The sequence below is a fragment of the Delphinapterus leucas genome, chromosome 19, assembly GCF_059928025.1.
Source record: "Delphinapterus leucas isolate spDelLeu-1000000601 "Yukka" chromosome 19, BTC_Dleu_Yukka2, whole genome shotgun sequence".
Taxonomy (NCBI): domain Eukaryota; kingdom Metazoa; phylum Chordata; class Mammalia; order Artiodactyla; family Monodontidae; genus Delphinapterus; species Delphinapterus leucas.
Genome location: NC_143147.1, coordinates 50,875,265 through 50,891,002, shown reverse-complemented (window position 1 = coordinate 50,891,002; position 15,738 = coordinate 50,875,265). Strand labels below are relative to the sequence as shown.

Here is a 15,738-nt window from a genome sequence, read left to right as displayed (position 1 = left end):
TGTCTGTGTGCACTTGGGGTGTGCCTTTCTGTTTTAGTTTGTCTCTATAGGGCTTTGTTGTTCGTGGGTGTGAGCTTGTGCATGTGTGTTTATAAACTCTTTGTGCCTGGGTAGTTGTCTGTAATTAGTGTATGTGCCTGTGTATCTGAGAGTTTTTGTGTGTCTTGGTGTCGACTGTGTATGTGTTTGGTGTGTGTCTGGCCTCTGAGTGTGTGTTTTTCGTGGTTTGGGTGACCGTAAGCGTGTGGATGCGTGCCGTTGGTGTGCATGCCAGTGTGTATCTTTCTACTTGTCTCTGTAATTTGCAACTGCCTGTAAGCTTATGTGCTGTGTGTCTGTCTACTAGTCTGTATACACGGAAACATGTATTTCCATGTGTGTATGTGTGTAGATATGAAATTTACTTCACTACATGAGCTATAAGGTACGTCCCCTTTTTTAAAAAATTTGGAAAATCAAATATAATCATTGATGAGCCCCACCCCATCCTGACAAGATGGTAGGAAATTCCGTCTCAGTCACCCTTGGGAGCTCCTTCCTTCCCACCCTCCAGGGTTGTGCAAACGTCCTATGGAGCCTGAGACATTTGGGGAGGGTCCTCTGGTCTTCGGTCCCCACTGTCACTTGCTGACATGCTCACTGTTCAGGCAGATAATCCCTAAGAGGGAGTCAACCCGCTGTCGTCCTCCTACTGGGGGCCCTGCAGGCCACTCTCCTCTGAAGTCCTGTCCTCTGCACGCCCCCGCCCTGGGTGCTGTGGGAGTTAGAGCCTCTTTCTCTTGTCAGGGAAGTTTCTCTCAAAGTTTCTGTTCTCCTCTCTCAGGAAGGTTTGGAAAGTTGCTCTTGACAAGCAAGCCCAGACAGCTTCTGCTTTGGGCCCAACAACCTAGCCCCTGAGAAAAGGGAACATAAAAGCTTGGTTTGATAGAAGAAAAAAAATTTATCTAAAATAAGGAAAAGAAATTAATATGGCAAATTAATATGCCAGAGAAACGACCCTACTACTTAGGGAACCATCCTCTGGCTTCCACTTGCTGCCCCTGCTGCCCCCGCCCAGCCCCCCACCGCCCCTGGGCCGTGGCTGTCCCTCTCCCTCTCAGACCTAGTGACAGTGGCAGAGCTGATAAGATAAGCCTTATGTCCCCCAGCCCGCAGGTCCAGCGCAAGTCTGGGTTATGGGAGAGGAAATTCCAAATTCCTTTCTCTGCTTCTGCCTGCCCCCAACTCTCTGTCCCAATAGTTGTGATTCTTGCGAATGAGAAAAAAAAAAGAGACCAGAGGGGCGGCAAGAGATGCCAGTGTGATCGCCAGCACGTGGTTCTGTTTCGCAAGGTCATGGAGGTCATCCTGGCCATCCCCCTGCCTCTAAGCAGAAGCCTAGGCTGACAGAGAAGGTCAGCCAAGGAAGAGGCTGTTTCTTTTTCTCTAATATCCACAGACATGGGAAATTTCTTCCTCTGGGCTGATCACTGCCCTCCTCCATAGTCTTAGTTTTTGGCATTTTGTAGTGCCCGCCCCCTGCCCTTACTGAGCTGACCCCAAAGTTATTGTGCACTCCCACCCCCTTCACAGATGGACCCGGTCCAGAAGGCCGTCATCAGTCACACATTTGGGGTTCCCTCCCCTCTGAAGAAGAAGCTCTTCATTTCCTGTAACATCTGTCACCTGAGGTTCAACTCAGCGGTGAGAAGGAGTAGTGGAAACAGGCTGGGGAGGGGGGCTTCTGGGGTCTTTCCTGGAGGAATAGGGGCGGCAAAGGGACTGGGCTCCGTATTTTCTGTCCTTCGTTGCGGAAGAGCCGCTCCTGGTCCTTTATCCATCCCATCCTCTCCTCTCTCCAGATTCCTCTGCCCCGTCCCATCCCATCCCCCTGGGATTTCATTTCCCTCCCCTATGCCTCTCTCCTGTGTCCTGGACCCTTCTGCCAGAGAGAAGGCAGGGTCCCAGGGGTCGCCATCGGCTCTCAGTCCAGAGCTGAGTTCTTAATGCACCTGAGAGTTTCCAGAATGTGTTCATGCCTATCCTCTTAATGAGTTCTCATGATACATCTGTGAGATGGATAGAGATGCTATCATCAGCCCCACTTTTCAGATGAGGAAACTCAGCCTCAGAGAGGTTAAGTGACTTGCATGAGGCCCCACAGCTGGTAAGTAGAGCTGGGATTTGAACCCAGGCCTGGCTGACCCCATAGTCTGCATGCTTTCTACCATGGCCCGGCCCTAGAGAGTGGACCTTCCCTGCTCTGGTGAAAGTGCCCAGGGAGGGGCCACGGGGGCCTGTCTTTCCTACTTTTGGGAGCAACAAGAAGGGACCCCTAGTGGACAGGCCAGATCTGGAGGGTCCCTCCAGGCCTTCAGGTTATGTGAGCCATGCAAGTGATGGACAGAGAGACTTCACTCTGAGGGAGGAACCGTTATCTTCTTCATACCAGGCCCAGCACATTTGCCTGGCACATAGCAAATGTTCAATAACTATTTGTTGGAAAAATGTACAAAGGGTTGAATGATCTGAGGTGCACATTCCCGAAAGTGTGGGGACTGCTCTGTTTTTCCACTTGTGCATTTATAAACCTGTTGGTAACTAACATTCACTGAGCACCTACTGCTTGTACTAGGCCCTTATCATTCATGTTCTCATTTTAATTCTCATAACTCTGAAATCAGTATTATCATCACAGAGCTCACGAGCGAGGAAACTGAGGCTCAGAGAGGTGATGGGACCTGCCCAAAGATGCACAGTTAATAAGCGGCTGAGGCAGAATTTGAAGCCAGGGGCTGCTTGCCTGGGAGCTCATGTATGAGAATGCATTCTGTAAACCTCAGGGCCACACACATGCTGTGATGGTGACAAGGATGCGCCCCCTGTGTGGCCGGAGCCGTGCCTCCCTCTGACCTACCCCCTGCCCAGCGCCAGCTCATGGATGGGGCAGGTGGACTCAGCCAATGAATGGTGACCCCATGCCCTCCCCTCCCCAGAACCAGGCCGAAGCACACTACAAAGGCCACAAACACGCCAGAAAACTCAAGGCTGTCGAAGCCGCCAAGAGCAAGCAGAGGCCGCAAACCCTGGCCCAGGACGGGACGCTGGTGTCCCCATCCCCGACTCCAGCCAGTGGAGCGCCTGAAGAGCCACAGAGCAGAGGTCAGTCCTGAACTTTTCTCCCCCCATCCCACTCCAAATCTGGCTTCTGACAAGGGGTTGAGCGATTCCTGCCTATTATTATTCCTGCTCGTGTGGGAGTATTCCATACATACAGGGAAAGGCACACATCACATGTGTAGAGCACCACAGATTTTCCAGTCTGGATCTGCTGAGATGAAGAAATGTGTCACAAGCGCCCCAGAAGCCCCTCCTTGGGTCCCCTCCCGGTCACTACCTTGTTGTTAGCTTCCTAGGGCTGTGATAACAAATGACCACAAACTGGGTGGCTGAAAATAACAGAGATGTATTTTCTCACAGTTCTGGAGGTCAGCAGTTTGAAGCAAGGTGTCAGCAGGGTTGGTTCCTTCTGGGGGCACGGTTGGGTGGGGGGAATCTGTTTCATTCCGCTCTTCTAGCTTCTGGTCGTTGCCGGCAATCCTTGGCTTGTGGATGCCTCATTCCGATCTCTGCCTCCGACTTCACATCACATTTTCCCCAGTGTCTCTGTGCTTTCACATGGTCTTCTTATAAGGACACCAGTCATTGGATTAGGGCCCACCCTAGTCCAGTATGATCTCGTCTTAACTAATTACATCAGCAAAGACCCTATTTCCAAATAAGATCACATTCTGAGGTTCCAGATGGACATGAGTTTGGAGGTGAGGCTATCCAACCACCTACACCCCTCCCCCAGAGTAACTATGAGCCTGACCTTTCTCACCAGAGATCAATTTCACCTAGTTTTGGTTAATGATATACAGATGGTCCCCGACTTCATGGTGGTTTGGATTATGATTTTTTTTTTTTTTTTTTTTTGCGGTACACGGGCCTCTCACAGCTGTGGCCTCCCCCGCCGCGGAGCACAGGCCCCGGACGCGCAGGCTCAGCGGCCATGGCCCACGGGCCCAGCCACTCCGTGGCATGTGGGATCCTCCTGGACCGGGGCACAAACCCGCGTCCCCTGCATCGGCAGGCAGACTCCCAACCACTGCGCCACCAGGGAAGCCCTGGATTATGATTTTTTGACTCCACAACGGTGTGAAAGCCGTATGCATTCGGTAGACACTGGACTTCCAGTTTCGAATTTTGATCTTTTCTGGGCTAGCAACATACGGCAGTGGTCCCCAACCTTTTTGGCACCAGGGACCAGTTTCACGGAAGACAATTTTCCCACGGACCGGGGAGGGAGGGAGGGTTGGTTTCAGGATGATTCAAGTGCATTACATTTATTTCCATTATTATTACATTGTAATATATAATTAAATAATTATACAGCTCACCATAATGCAGAATCAGTGAGAGCCCTGAGCTTGTTTTCCTGCAACTAGTTGGTCCCATCTGGGGATGATGGGAGACAGTGACACCCGAAGTATGTTGCTTATGTCCAGTCTACTCCGTAAGATGCAGCTTAATTGTCACTTGCCACTCACTGATAGGACTTTTTTTTTTTTTTTAAGAAATTTATTTATTTATTTATTTTTGGCTGCATTGGATCTTCGTTGCTACACATGGGCTTTCTCTAGTTGCGGCTAGCGGGGGCTACCCTTTGTTGTGGTGCACTGGCTTCTCATTGCAGTGGCTTCTCTTGTTGCAGAGCATGGGTTCTAGGGCACTTGGGCTTCAGTAGTTGTGGCACATGGGCTAAGTAGTTGTGGCTCGCGGGCTCTAGAGCTCAGGCTCAGTAGTTGTGGCACACGGGCTTAGTTGCTCTGTGGCATGTGGGATCTTCCCAGGCCAGGGCTCGAACCTGTGTCCCTTGCATTGGCAGGCAGATTCTCAACCACTGCGCCACCAGGGAAGCCCCCCACGGATAGGGTTTTGATATGAGTCTGCAGGCAGTTGATTTATTGTGGTCTCTGTGCAGTCAGATCTCTCTGCTAATGATGATCTGTATTTGCAGCCGCTCCCCAGCGCTAGCATCACCGCCTCAGCTCCCCCCCAGATCATCAGGCATTAGATTCTCATAAGGAGCCCACAGCCTAGATCCCTCGCGCGTGCACTTCACAGTAGGCTTCACACTCCTATAAGAATCTAATGCGCTGCCGCGGATCTGACAGGAGGCGGAGCTCAGGTGGTAATGCGAGCGATGGGGAGTGGCTGTAAATACAGATGAAACTTCACTCGCTCACCCGCCTTTCACCTCCTGCTGTGCAGCCCGGTTCCTAACAGGCCACAGACTGGTACCGATCCGATCCGTGGCCTGGGGGGTGGGGACCCCGATATACGGTAGGTGCATACTCTTTTGTGATGCTGGTCAGCAGCAGCCGCGTGCCCAGGAGGGTAAACAACTGACACACAACCATTCTGTGCCCATGCAAGCAATCTGTTTTTCATTTTCAGCACAGTATTCAATAAATGACATGAGATATTGAACACTTTATTGTAAAACAGGCTTTGTGTTAGATGACATTGCTCAACTGTAGGCTAACGTAGGTGTTCTGAGCACATTTAAGGTAGGCTGGGTCAAGCTATGATGTTCTGTAGGTTAGGTGTATTAAATGCATTTTTAAAAAAAAATTTCCTTCCTTTTTATTGATTGATTTTGGCTGTGTTGTGTCGAAGTTGCGGCACACGGGATCTTTCGTTGCGGTGGGAGGGCTCTTTGTTGCAAGGCGCAGGCTTCTCTCTAGTTGTGGCACGTGGGCTCAGTTGCCCTGCAGCATGTGGGATCTTAGTTTACTGACCAGGGATCAAACCCATGTCCCCTGCATTGGAAGGCAGATTCTTAACCACTGGACCACCAGGGAAGTACCTGCATTTTCAACTTATGACATTTTCAACTTACGGTATTTTCAACTTACGATGGGTTTATCAGGATATAACCCCATCAGAAGTTGTTGCGTGTAGCTGTATTTTGTCCTTTTTCATTGCCATGTAATATTCCATTGCGTGACCCATCAACTCTTTTCACTATTCCCCTGTTGACAAGTATTTGGATAGTTTCCAGTTTTCTGCTGCTATGAATAGTGCTCCATGAATATTCTAGCACATCTTTTTGGTGACTTCCACATATTTAACAGTTCCCTAATGACTGTAGATCATCAGGGCTGGGTGGGCTCTCTGAGACCACTGGATCCAACTTTATCATATCAGGTGGGAAAGCTGAGGCCCAAGGAGGCCCAAGTCTGCCCAGTGATTTGGTGGGGAGTCTGGAATTCAGTGCTGGTCATATCTACACCAGGGACCCTTCCAATCTGCCATGCCACCCCCAGAATATCTGTGCTTAAAATCGTGGTCTCGAGAATCACCTTGGGCCTCACACTCTTGCCCCATGCCTTCCATCTCCCCAGCAGTTCCTGCAGCCCCTCCTCCTGGTCCCAAAGTCCAGCCACCCCTGAGTCCGGAACCCACGCCCAGGGAGCCGGCCCACTCAGACGTCTTGGATGCTGCCTCCTCTTCCTCCTCTTCCTCTTGCCCACCCTGCTCCCCAGAGCCTGGGAGAGAGGCGCCAGGGCCTGAACCGGTGGCGGCTGCTGTGCAAAGTGGTGTGAGTGGGGAAGGCAGGAGCGAGAAGGGGCGCCTCTACTGCCCCACGTGTAAGGTGACCGTGAACTCCGCCTCCCAGCTTCAGGCTCACAACACAGGTCAGTGCGCCCCTCACCAGCTCGAGTCCCGGGGAGGAGATGGCCCTCAGCAGATGTGGGCAGGCTAGAGCTTCTGGGCACTTTGCTCCAGGGCTAGGTGACAGAGGCGCTGTGCTCAGCTGTGGCTGGGTGGGCATTTCAGGTCCTCCCGGTAATGCCTGAGGAGGGAGAGTCGGGGAGAGAAGTCAGGCAGCAAGAACTGGAGGGTCATCACTGAAGACAGGAGACACCCCCACATCTCTCCTTGCATCAGACCCGAGGGAATTGGGCTGGAATGAGAGCCAAAGGGAAGCCGACCTGTTACTCAGCAACGAGGCCTTCCTCGGGCGATGCTGGCATGAAATGAGGACAGCCGGGAGGACCCTGGGGAGGGAAAGAGAAATCTCACACGGCTGGAGGGGCTGGCAGTGCTGAGCAGCCTGGAGGCTTCAGGGGGCAGCCAAACTGACCTGGTTTGGAGGGGGGTCTCCGTGGCCCCTGAAGCCCCTCTTTGGTGCTAGCAAGCTGTCTTCTTTCCTCCCTCCAGGAGCCAAGCACCGGTGGATGGTGGAAGGTCAGCGGGGCGCTCCCCGCAGGGGCAGGGGCCACGCAGTGCCCCGGGGAGGAGCTGGACACAAGGCCAAGAGAGTGACGGGTGTCCGCGGGGGCCGGCAGGGGCCCAGGCCCCCTTTCCACTGTGCTCTCTGTCAGCTCCAGGTCAATTCAGAGACCCAACTCAAGCAGGTGGGGCAAGCGTGGCTGGGATTGGGGGTGGAGCAGGGGTGAGGGGGGTGGGCCCAGTGCCAGGCCGGGAGGAGGGAGCCTGCGGGGAGGAGGTGGGTAGAGCAGAGCAGGGAGCAGTGGAGGAAGAGGTGCGAGGCTCCTGGAAGGCGAAGGCCAATTCTTAACCTCCCCTTCCCAGGGCCACTCCAGGGCCATGTGCATTAGGTGTGTGAATTGTGGGTAGAGGAAGGGTGAGCTAGCCGTAGTTTTGGGGTCCTTGGGTTCCTCATCTTGTTCCCAGTCTGTCTGTCTGTCCATTAGCACCTGAGCAGCAGGAGGCACAAAGACCGCCTGGCCGGGAAGCCCCCCAAGCCCTCCGGCCAGCACAGCAGGCTGCAGAAGCACGCAGCGCTGGCTGTGAGTATCCTCAAGGTATCTGTCTCCAGGCAACAGAGCTGGGACCCGGGTCCAGAGGGGAGAGGGTAAGGGGAGAGGGTAGGCCGGAAGGGAGGGCCAGCTGGGGGGCTGGGAGGAGGGGCAGGAAGGAAGCCACCCCCGTTGGAGGCTGCCTGGGCAGGGAAAGAGCTGGGGTTGGGTTTTTGGCTGTCTGGGGATCTGCTCAGAAACATTTCCGGGGGGAAGGTGGGCCCAGGTAGTAACCTCAGGGGCAACAGCGAGGCGTGGGCATGCATCTCCCAGAGACCATCTCCACCCCCGCTCCCCAGAGCCTCCTCCCTCGGCCCATCCTAAGATTCTCCTCCCTCCAGGCAGGAAGGCAGGTGGTGGAGAAAGCCCTTTGGAATGAATGTTTGGGGGTGGGAAGGGAGGAGGATTTAGGTTTGGAATCCTGACAGTCACGTTTCCCCCCCCACTCCACAGCAAAAAGCCCAAGGAGGGGGCCCAGGATTTTCCTGGGGTCAGAGACTTGAGTCCTTTCCTCTCTTCTCTGCAGTCTAAACTGGCCTTGCAGAAGCAACTCACCAAGACGCTGGCAGCCCGCTTCCTGCCCAGCCCGATCCCCACCGCGGCGGCAACCATCTGTGCCCTCCCAGGGCCCCTGGCCCTCCGGCCTGCGCCTACGGCAGCCACCACCCTCTTCCCGCCTCCGATCCTGGGCCCAGCTCTGTTTCGCACCCCAGCAGGAGCCGTTCGCCCTGCCACGGGACCCATCGTCTTTGCCCCCTATTAGCCCTCCTGGGGAGCCCGGGGCTGATTTCCCAGCAGTTGCCCTCCCCCTCCTCCTCTCCCCAAGATGCCTCGGTTCCCTGCATCCCACAGGAGACTGCCTTTTACAGCCTAGGGGTTCCTGCCCAATCTCGGAAGAGCTGGGTTAATGCTAAGAGCCCTTCACTCGATCTGCACTGGGGATTCAACTAATGCCCCCCGGCCCAAGGACCATGCACCTGCACCCTCCCTTCCCCAGGCTTCTAGGGCTAGCCCTGGGCTCCCTCCATTTCCCATCCTGATTTATGGGGAACAAACTGGAAAATCCAAAGATCTATGCAAAATCCTAGCCCCAGCCCTGTGGTGCTCTTGTTCTCCCACTCAAGACCTATACCCGTGTGGCCCGAGGTCCGAGGAATCTTACCTTTTCCTAGCCCGGCCTCTATTCCCATGCCCTGGGGGCAGGGAGGGGAGGCCCTCCCCATCCACTGGATTCTCTAGAGAATCACTGGTGTTGAGGGGGCCGTCTCAAGGGAGAAGCTAAGGGGACAGTCACAGCCATCCCAACCACAGGGTCTCAAGATGGAGTGGGTTCAAGGTTACCTGGACGAGCTGACCATTGGGGATGTGGTGGAAGACTGTGGAGGAAGGGAGCAGTGCTAAGTGGGGCAAAGCCAAGGGGTGGCTGGAACTGCAAGCCTCTGGGGCTTTCCATCCGCTCTGACAGGATGGGCTACGACAGGGAGGCCAGGGTAATGTGCTGGCCGGGCCCAGTTTTTAACAGAGGAAGTGCTCAGTCCCACACACGTTCTCCTCTCTTAGCCTTTCATTGATTCCTCCTGAATCCCAGCTCTCGGGGCGGGGTGGGGGGAAGGGTGGGGGTGACACTGGGTCTCCCTCAGACTATGGATCCAGCTAACACCGAATCCCCCCAGGGCTCCCAAACAAAGAGCTTTCCCTTCCAGCTCTCACCCCAAACTGGCCCCTAGCGCTCAATTCAGCTTTCCCTTCCCCCACGAGCACCCCAAGGCCCCCTCACTGTGACTCACCTGAGTATTGGGATCCACTTGGAGCCACTCTCAAGACCCGTTTTCATGCTGTCAAAATTAATGTCATAACCTCCATCCCACCCCAGCAGCACTGCCACCCTCACCCCACAATATGGGACTTTGCCAGTATCCACCTGTATCTTTTTTAAAGCTGTTTCCAATGGGAGAACAAGAAAAAGGGGGGAGGGTGGGAAACTTTTTGATAACAGTTGTGGTTTTATTGTGTCCAACGCATCAATAAATCAATTTAAGCCCAGGCCTGTACACGCCCTAACTCGCCCAGCCTGGGCCACCTGACCCTGCTCACCTCTCCTACCTTGGGGAGAAGGGGCGTGTACTGGAGGTCACCTGGCTGTAGTGTCTTCACCTATGCTAGATGTGTACATCAGAAGCACGAAGTGGGCACGGGAAGTTGTGGGTCAGCAGCTCACTTTACAGCGTGTTGGAAGCGTAGCCACCCTTCTGAGCCCCCAGAGATCTGGCAGCTCCTGGGAAGCTGCTGTTGGCCGGCTTTACTCTGTTCAGGCATCTGAGGTAAGAAGGGAGGGCTAGACGAGCACCTTGCCCAGCCTCCACCATGGCGGCAGGCATATAAACACAGGTAATCTATAAATAGAAGTCCAGCTATCAGCTGAAAACAACCACAGGAAAGGGTGACGACCAGTCCCCAGGGCTGTGAGGTCCGCGGATCGGGCACTGGGCAGCCACTCTGGCAACTAGAGTGGGTAGTGCACTCTTGCCCCCTGGTGGTTGGGGGGGTGGGGAGCAGTGTCCCAGCCTCCAGGGCCACAGGCATAGCACCTTGAAACGGGAGAAGCTAAGGGAACAGTGCAGCCAGCCCAACCATGGGCAGTATACAACCCACACGGGGCTGGAGAGGATCTAGATCATCTAAGCAACTGCCGTCACCTTACAGCTGAGAAAACCGAAGCCCCTAGGGGGGAAAGGCCTCGCAGGGCCACAAAGCCAGCTGGTGACTCCCAGCCAGCCCAGTCGGCATTCCATTCCACCTCAACCAAGAAAATGCTCCCTGAGCAGGAAGGGGAAGCAGGAAGCTGGGGGAAGAGTTGAAACAAGATTATGCTCCTAGGAGGCTAGCTTCTCTCAGCCCAGGAGAGGACAGGAGAGAGGTCAGGGTGTTGGATGAGGAGGCGCCCCGAACACCAGCACACACACGTGTGCACGTCTACACACACACACACACACACACACAAACGAGACACCTGGATGCCCCTTCTCTAGAATCCAGGCTGGTGCCGTAAGCCTGTGAGTGTGTGTGTGTGAGATTGGCAGGAAACCCGGAGGTGTAAGACCCCTGCGATAGGAATCAGACCCTAGACTGGGCACTTCCACACACAGCTCTGCTTCCTGTCCAGGGCCGGCAGAAGGAACAGTGATCCAAAACCACCCTAGACCTGCTTAAAAGCAAAAACTGATCATATCACTTCACTGGCATAAATCCTATCAATGGCTTTCCATTGCTGTTAGGATACAGCAGGATGGGGACTGGGGGGCTTGGGGACCGCTAACCTAGACTATTTGCATTTCCCAGAGTTGGGAGGGAGCAAAAGTGACCTGAGCCTGGGACAGCCCAGCTGCCTGGCCTAGTGGGGAGCTCCCCCCTTGACTGGGAAGGACAGCTTGCCTAAAACCCCCCCTCCCTTTCCCCTCAACCCATCTTCCAGAGCTGGCAAGGCAGCTCTTCAGCCATCCAAGGAGCCGCTGCCCTTGTTCTTGCGGCTGAGGGGGAAGGCAGACTTGCTCTGGGGCTGGGTCATCCTGCTGGCCAGGTAGACGAAGGGCTCCAGCAGTGAGCGGCGGTCAGCCACCGACACCTCCCAAAGCTTCACCTTCTCTGACTTGGCCCAGTGCTGAGCCACATCCGGGTCTACACGCCGCTGCTCCTGCAGGTCACACTTGTTGCCAAGGACCACGATGGTGACCTGGGGAAGAGGGACAGAGTAGAGGCCCGTGGCTGTAGCATGGACCTCAGGAATGGTCGTGAGGGCCAGTGACCACCTTGGGCTTGTAATGGAACGCCTGGAGGGGGTGCCAGATGGAGGCCAGAATTTGAACAGGGGGAGGAGAGGAAAAAGCAACCATTTCCACCTCGGAGTCCTAGGAGAGGGAAAGTCTCAATGGCTGATGTCTCATCTCTTCCTGTATTAGAAACTGTGGACAGGGGCCTCCATCTGGAGGAGTTCCATTACAAGCCCTGTGTCACCAATGCCTGATCATTACTGGCAGTCAGTTAGTTGTTGGCAAAGTAACCGGTGAGGAAGCGCTCCCAGAATGCCTGCAGCTTAAAGCGGGATTTGAGAACAAAAGGGCCTTCACAGGGGAGAGCACAGAACCATTATAAAGAAAGACTAGCGAGGACGTCTTAAACTGGAGAAGCCTCTTTGGTAGAGCTGCCTCAACATACGGCCACCTCTAGGAGTGAAGACACCCTCCAGTGGCCTCCATCTCCGCCTTCCAGCTCTAAACCCACATCCTGGCAAATCAGTGAAAAACAGAGCCTTTCCAGGCCTCTCAAAGCCAGCCCAGGGCCCACTCTCTCTCATCACCAGGGTTCCCACACACACCTCCTTCTTGTCTTTGGATTTGTCAATCTCCTTCTTGAGCAGCTCCACGCGCTGAAAGGACTCTCGGCTGTCCGTGCTGTAGACTAGGACATAGCCATCAGTGCAGGAGAAGCAGTGCCGGGGCAACTCAGCCCCATCTCGGAGCCCCCGGGTGTCGTAGAAACGCACCTGCTCCCGCACCCCCCGGTCAGTCTCAATGGAGCCCACGTAGATGTCCTCCTGCGTCTCAATCATCTCAGAACCTGGGACAAAATGAGGAGAAAACTTGTTTCTAGGGAGAAAAGAGATTGGGAACATGAGTGACTGAATATATCCTAACAGGCCAACCAGACAGGGAGAGAAAGGTACATGGGGGCTGAGGAGAGAGGGCCAAAGACTGCGAGTCTGGCCAGACTGGAATAACTTGGGGGAACAGCTCTAATCTCACGCTGATATCTTGCTAAACACAGTGTGACACGGAAGTTTTTCCTTCCTATCTCGGACATTGGGTTTTCTCTTTCCAGATGCCCTCAGTGTTGTAGAGTTGGGATCTTTCGGTGTAATGACCAGCAGCAGCGACCTTTAGCCTTTTCGTGTTGTGATCAAATCCTCTCCTCATTCTTCCACTTCCTCCACCATGCCTCACGCCCAGCAACACTCACCCACTACGTGGTTTCCGTACAGAAGCTGCTCCAGGATTGAAGTTTTGCCCACAGAAGCCTGGCCACACACGACCACCTTGCAGCTCTTCCCCATGCTTAGCTTTCAACCTTGAAGAACGGAAGCACACTGGGTGAGGCAGGATCAAAACCAAGGGCAAACTTCCCTTGACTGAGGATGCAAATTCTGAAGTGGATGCATGGCCTCAGGGGTTCGGCCTTGTCTGCTACCCTAGGCAGGGTGTACTAAAGTGATGTGTCTATATCCACTACTGGACAGTTAGCTGTATATTATTCACCTTATTCCCAGTACGAAGCCAGTAACTGACACAGAGCAGGTGCTCGGTAAGCGTTGCCATAAAGGGGGAAGAGAGTCGCTGGTTTAAAGGAACCACTAGCCAGGTTCCTTTCTGTGCACAGGATGTGGAGGACCAGTTGCTGAAGGGAGCTCTGGCTCAGCTCCCTCTCTTTAACCATGACCCCATGGAGAAATAAGCAGGACTATTATTTTGTGTGGATCTGTCTTATACCACTCTTTCTGGGGAGAATGAACAATTAGGAAGAACATTTTGCTTTCCCGTATGGCTTATCCAGACAATTAGTTCCCTCGAATTCCCAGTCAAGGCCATGGCTCAGATGAAAAAGACAGAAACAAAAGAGTGAAGGAATCTAAGGAAAAAAACGCTTCAGAAAAAAGAAAAATTTTGTTTCTCTTGAACTGACAAACCCAGATAAGGCCTAGACACAGAAATCCCTTCTCTGTTTGGAGGTCCCAAACAGAGATCTCCTCGAAGGCATCCCAAACACAGGCTTCCCAGAAGGAACCCCAGACAAGGATTCCGCCCCCGCCAGAGGAGAGATACAGAGATCACTCTCCAAAGGGATCTTAAACAGAAACCTCTCCAAAGTAAACTCTTAGTACAGATCCCCCTCCCCGCGAGGGGCCTCATATAGTGAGCCCCGAAATTAAGGGATACCCCGACTGCTAGGCGGACCTCCGGAACAGAATTCCCCACGAGAGGGCTCCCAGAGGGAATCGGAATCCTGCCACCTAAAGGGTCCGGAAGCAGTGGTCGATCCCGGCCTCCCAGCTCCGTACCTCCTGGGGCCCTCGCAGCAGCCCGGCCGGGCCCCTCTACGCGCGCCGGGACCAGGGGTGGGGCAGCACGGCCGCAAACACTCGGATCTTCCTCCGGGTCCTTCCGGGCTCCGTCTGGCCCCGCCCCGTAGCTTCCATCCCGCAAGAACTATTTTGGCGGCAGAGAGCCGGCGCCAGCCGAACAGCGCCTCCAGAGGCCGGCGGGGAAATGACGGCCGGGACCTGGGCTGAATGGTCTCCAGAGCACAGGGTTCTAGGCTCCCTAGACCGGCCGGGTGCTGTTTTGGTGCCTCAGATGCCCATATGTTCTTTCTCTAAAGGCTACTACAGTAACACTTTGTTTACTCAGTCATTTATTCATCCAATGTCTTCTGAGCTCCTACTCTGTGCCAGGTACAGGACCACGTGCTGAGAAAAAGCGGAGGAATTAGACACCGTTGCCGCCCATTAGAACGTCACCATCTAGAGGAGCTAGACATCTAAACCAATAATTACAGTACAGCATGGTAAGAACTATTACAGAGGTGCTATGGGAGCACAACTAAGGGCATTTAACTTGGGGGCAGTGGGCATTACATTCTCCGCGGAAACTTCCTAGAGGAGGTCAGGTCCGTGTTGAAGTTTGAAGGGTGTGGGAGGAAAGGGTGGAGGAAATACGGCAAGAGTCATGGCATTTACTGGAACTACAAGTATTTGGGTTCATTACTGATGGTAGAAAGGAGCCAAATAATCAAAGGCCTGTGTGCTGGCCAAAGAGTTCAAACTGTATCCTAACAGCAGTGGAAAGCCATTGATACGACTTATGCCAGCGAAGTGACATGATCAGTTTTTGCTTTTAAGTGGATCACTCTGGTAAAAGAGTGAAGGTTGGAGAGAGGTGAGACTTGGGGTTAGTTAGACTATGGTAGTATTCCAAGTTTTCCAAAAAATGATGAGAATCTGAATTGGGATGGAAAGGAGATAGATTTGGGAGACATTTGGTAAGAGAATCAACAAGACTTGGTGGTAACTTGGGAGTTTTAGATGCCGAGAACACAAAGGAGGAAGATGGTTAAAGACAGATGGGCCTCCTGCATTAGACTGTAGACCGTGAGCCATTGGCAAGCAGGTTAGATGGTCTGAGTCTGCGCTTTCCCATCCCAGCACAAAGTAGGTACTTTGGAGAGGGCTGTTGAATGACTGGCTGGCTGAATGACTTCTCTCTTCCAAACCCCTGAGCCTCTCCCATCTTCCGCTCCCCAGTGTTGGGTGTGATCTCAGCTCCCTCAGCACTGTGATAGGAAGAACCATGCAAGCGTCCTATGGACAATGGCACAGACTGTTTTACTGGAGAAGCAAGCAAGGGCGTCAGGGGTCTGGGGGGCGGGGTAAATCCTTTTAAAATTCTCTTGACCCATTCTTATTTTAGTACCCTTTAACTTTAAAATTTTAACCTCAAACTCCCCCAGTTTAACCTCAGGAAACCCCTGTTTAACTCAGGTCCACAAAAATTATTGGTTTGGGTGAAGGGAAGTACTACGAAGGGCTGTGTCCTTGCCCTCTCTGAGTTCCCAATCCAGACTGCAATCGGCAAGACAAGCGTGCTGAGCACAGAGTTTATATGAGGGTTGGGAGCACTGAAGACACTGTAGAGCAGGGACCTCACCCCGCGAGCTACCTTATAAACTCCAGGGCAGGATCTGGGGCCCTGCGCCACCCTCCCTAGGCTTAATGCTGAGATGGCATTCCCAGGCGGCTGGCATGAAAGCAGCCTCATAAAAAGGTCAGCGTCATTAG

At 53.7% G+C, this 15,738-nt stretch overlaps 2 protein-coding genes across 5 annotated transcripts in view; one reads left to right on the top strand and one right to left on the bottom strand.

The window, feature by feature from the left end:
* Positions 1–10,156, top strand: part of ZNF385C (zinc finger protein 385C) — a 32,260-nt gene extending 22,104 nt beyond the window's left edge. For both annotated transcript variants that reach the window (XM_022558123.3, XM_030762190.2), the window contains 6 exons: positions 1,573–1,683; positions 2,976–3,141; positions 6,432–6,725; positions 7,252–7,448; positions 7,749–7,859; positions 8,380–10,156. In XM_022558123.3, coding sequence (XP_022413831.1) covers positions 1,573–1,683; positions 2,976–3,141; positions 6,432–6,725; positions 7,252–7,448; positions 7,749–7,859; positions 8,380–8,616 — 1,116 coding nt within the window. In that variant the 3' untranslated portion in view covers positions 8,617–10,156. The remainder of the gene's footprint in view (positions 1–1,572; positions 1,684–2,975; positions 3,142–6,431; positions 6,726–7,251; positions 7,449–7,748; positions 7,860–8,379) is intronic.
* On the bottom strand, positions 9,834–14,084 carry NKIRAS2 (NFKB inhibitor interacting Ras like 2). 3 transcript variants are annotated; one of them, XM_022558134.3, is made up of 5 exons: positions 13,963–14,084; positions 12,867–12,974; positions 12,394–12,467; positions 12,226–12,308; positions 11,417–11,583 (listed from the first exon to the last, which is right to left on the bottom strand). In XM_022558134.3, exons 2-5 carry the CDS (start codon positions 12,958–12,960, stop codon positions 11,529–11,531), a joined length of 306 nt encoding a protein of 101 aa, XP_022413842.1. In that variant the 5' UTR covers positions 12,961–12,974; positions 13,963–14,084; the 3' UTR covers positions 11,417–11,528. The 3 variants fall into 3 exon arrangements, with proteins under 3 accessions (XP_022413841.1, XP_089757398.1, XP_022413842.1); XM_022558133.3 differs by having other exon boundaries at positions 9,834–11,583; positions 12,226–12,467; positions 13,963–14,076; XM_089901272.1 differs by lacking the exon at positions 13,963–14,084 and having other exon boundaries at positions 9,834–11,583; positions 12,226–12,496; positions 12,867–12,950.
* Positions 14,085–15,738: the final 1,654 nt, after the last annotated feature.

What these genes read in the sequence shown, in the direction of transcription:
- NKIRAS2 (XM_022558133.3), bottom strand. Translation starts at nt 12,960, where the DNA reads ATGGGGAAGAGCTGCAAGGTGGTCGTGTGTGGCCAGGCTTCTGTGGGC. An exon ending in GTACGGAAACCACGTAGTGG is followed by an intron (nt 12,468 to 12,866) that starts GTGAGTGTTGCT and finishes ATTTTGTCCCAG; the next exon opens with GTTCTGAGATGATTGAGACG. An exon ending in AATCCAAAGACAAGAAGGAG is followed by an intron (nt 11,584 to 12,225) that starts GTGTGTGTGGGA and finishes CCTCTTCCCCAG; the next exon opens with GTCACCATCGTGGTCCTTGG.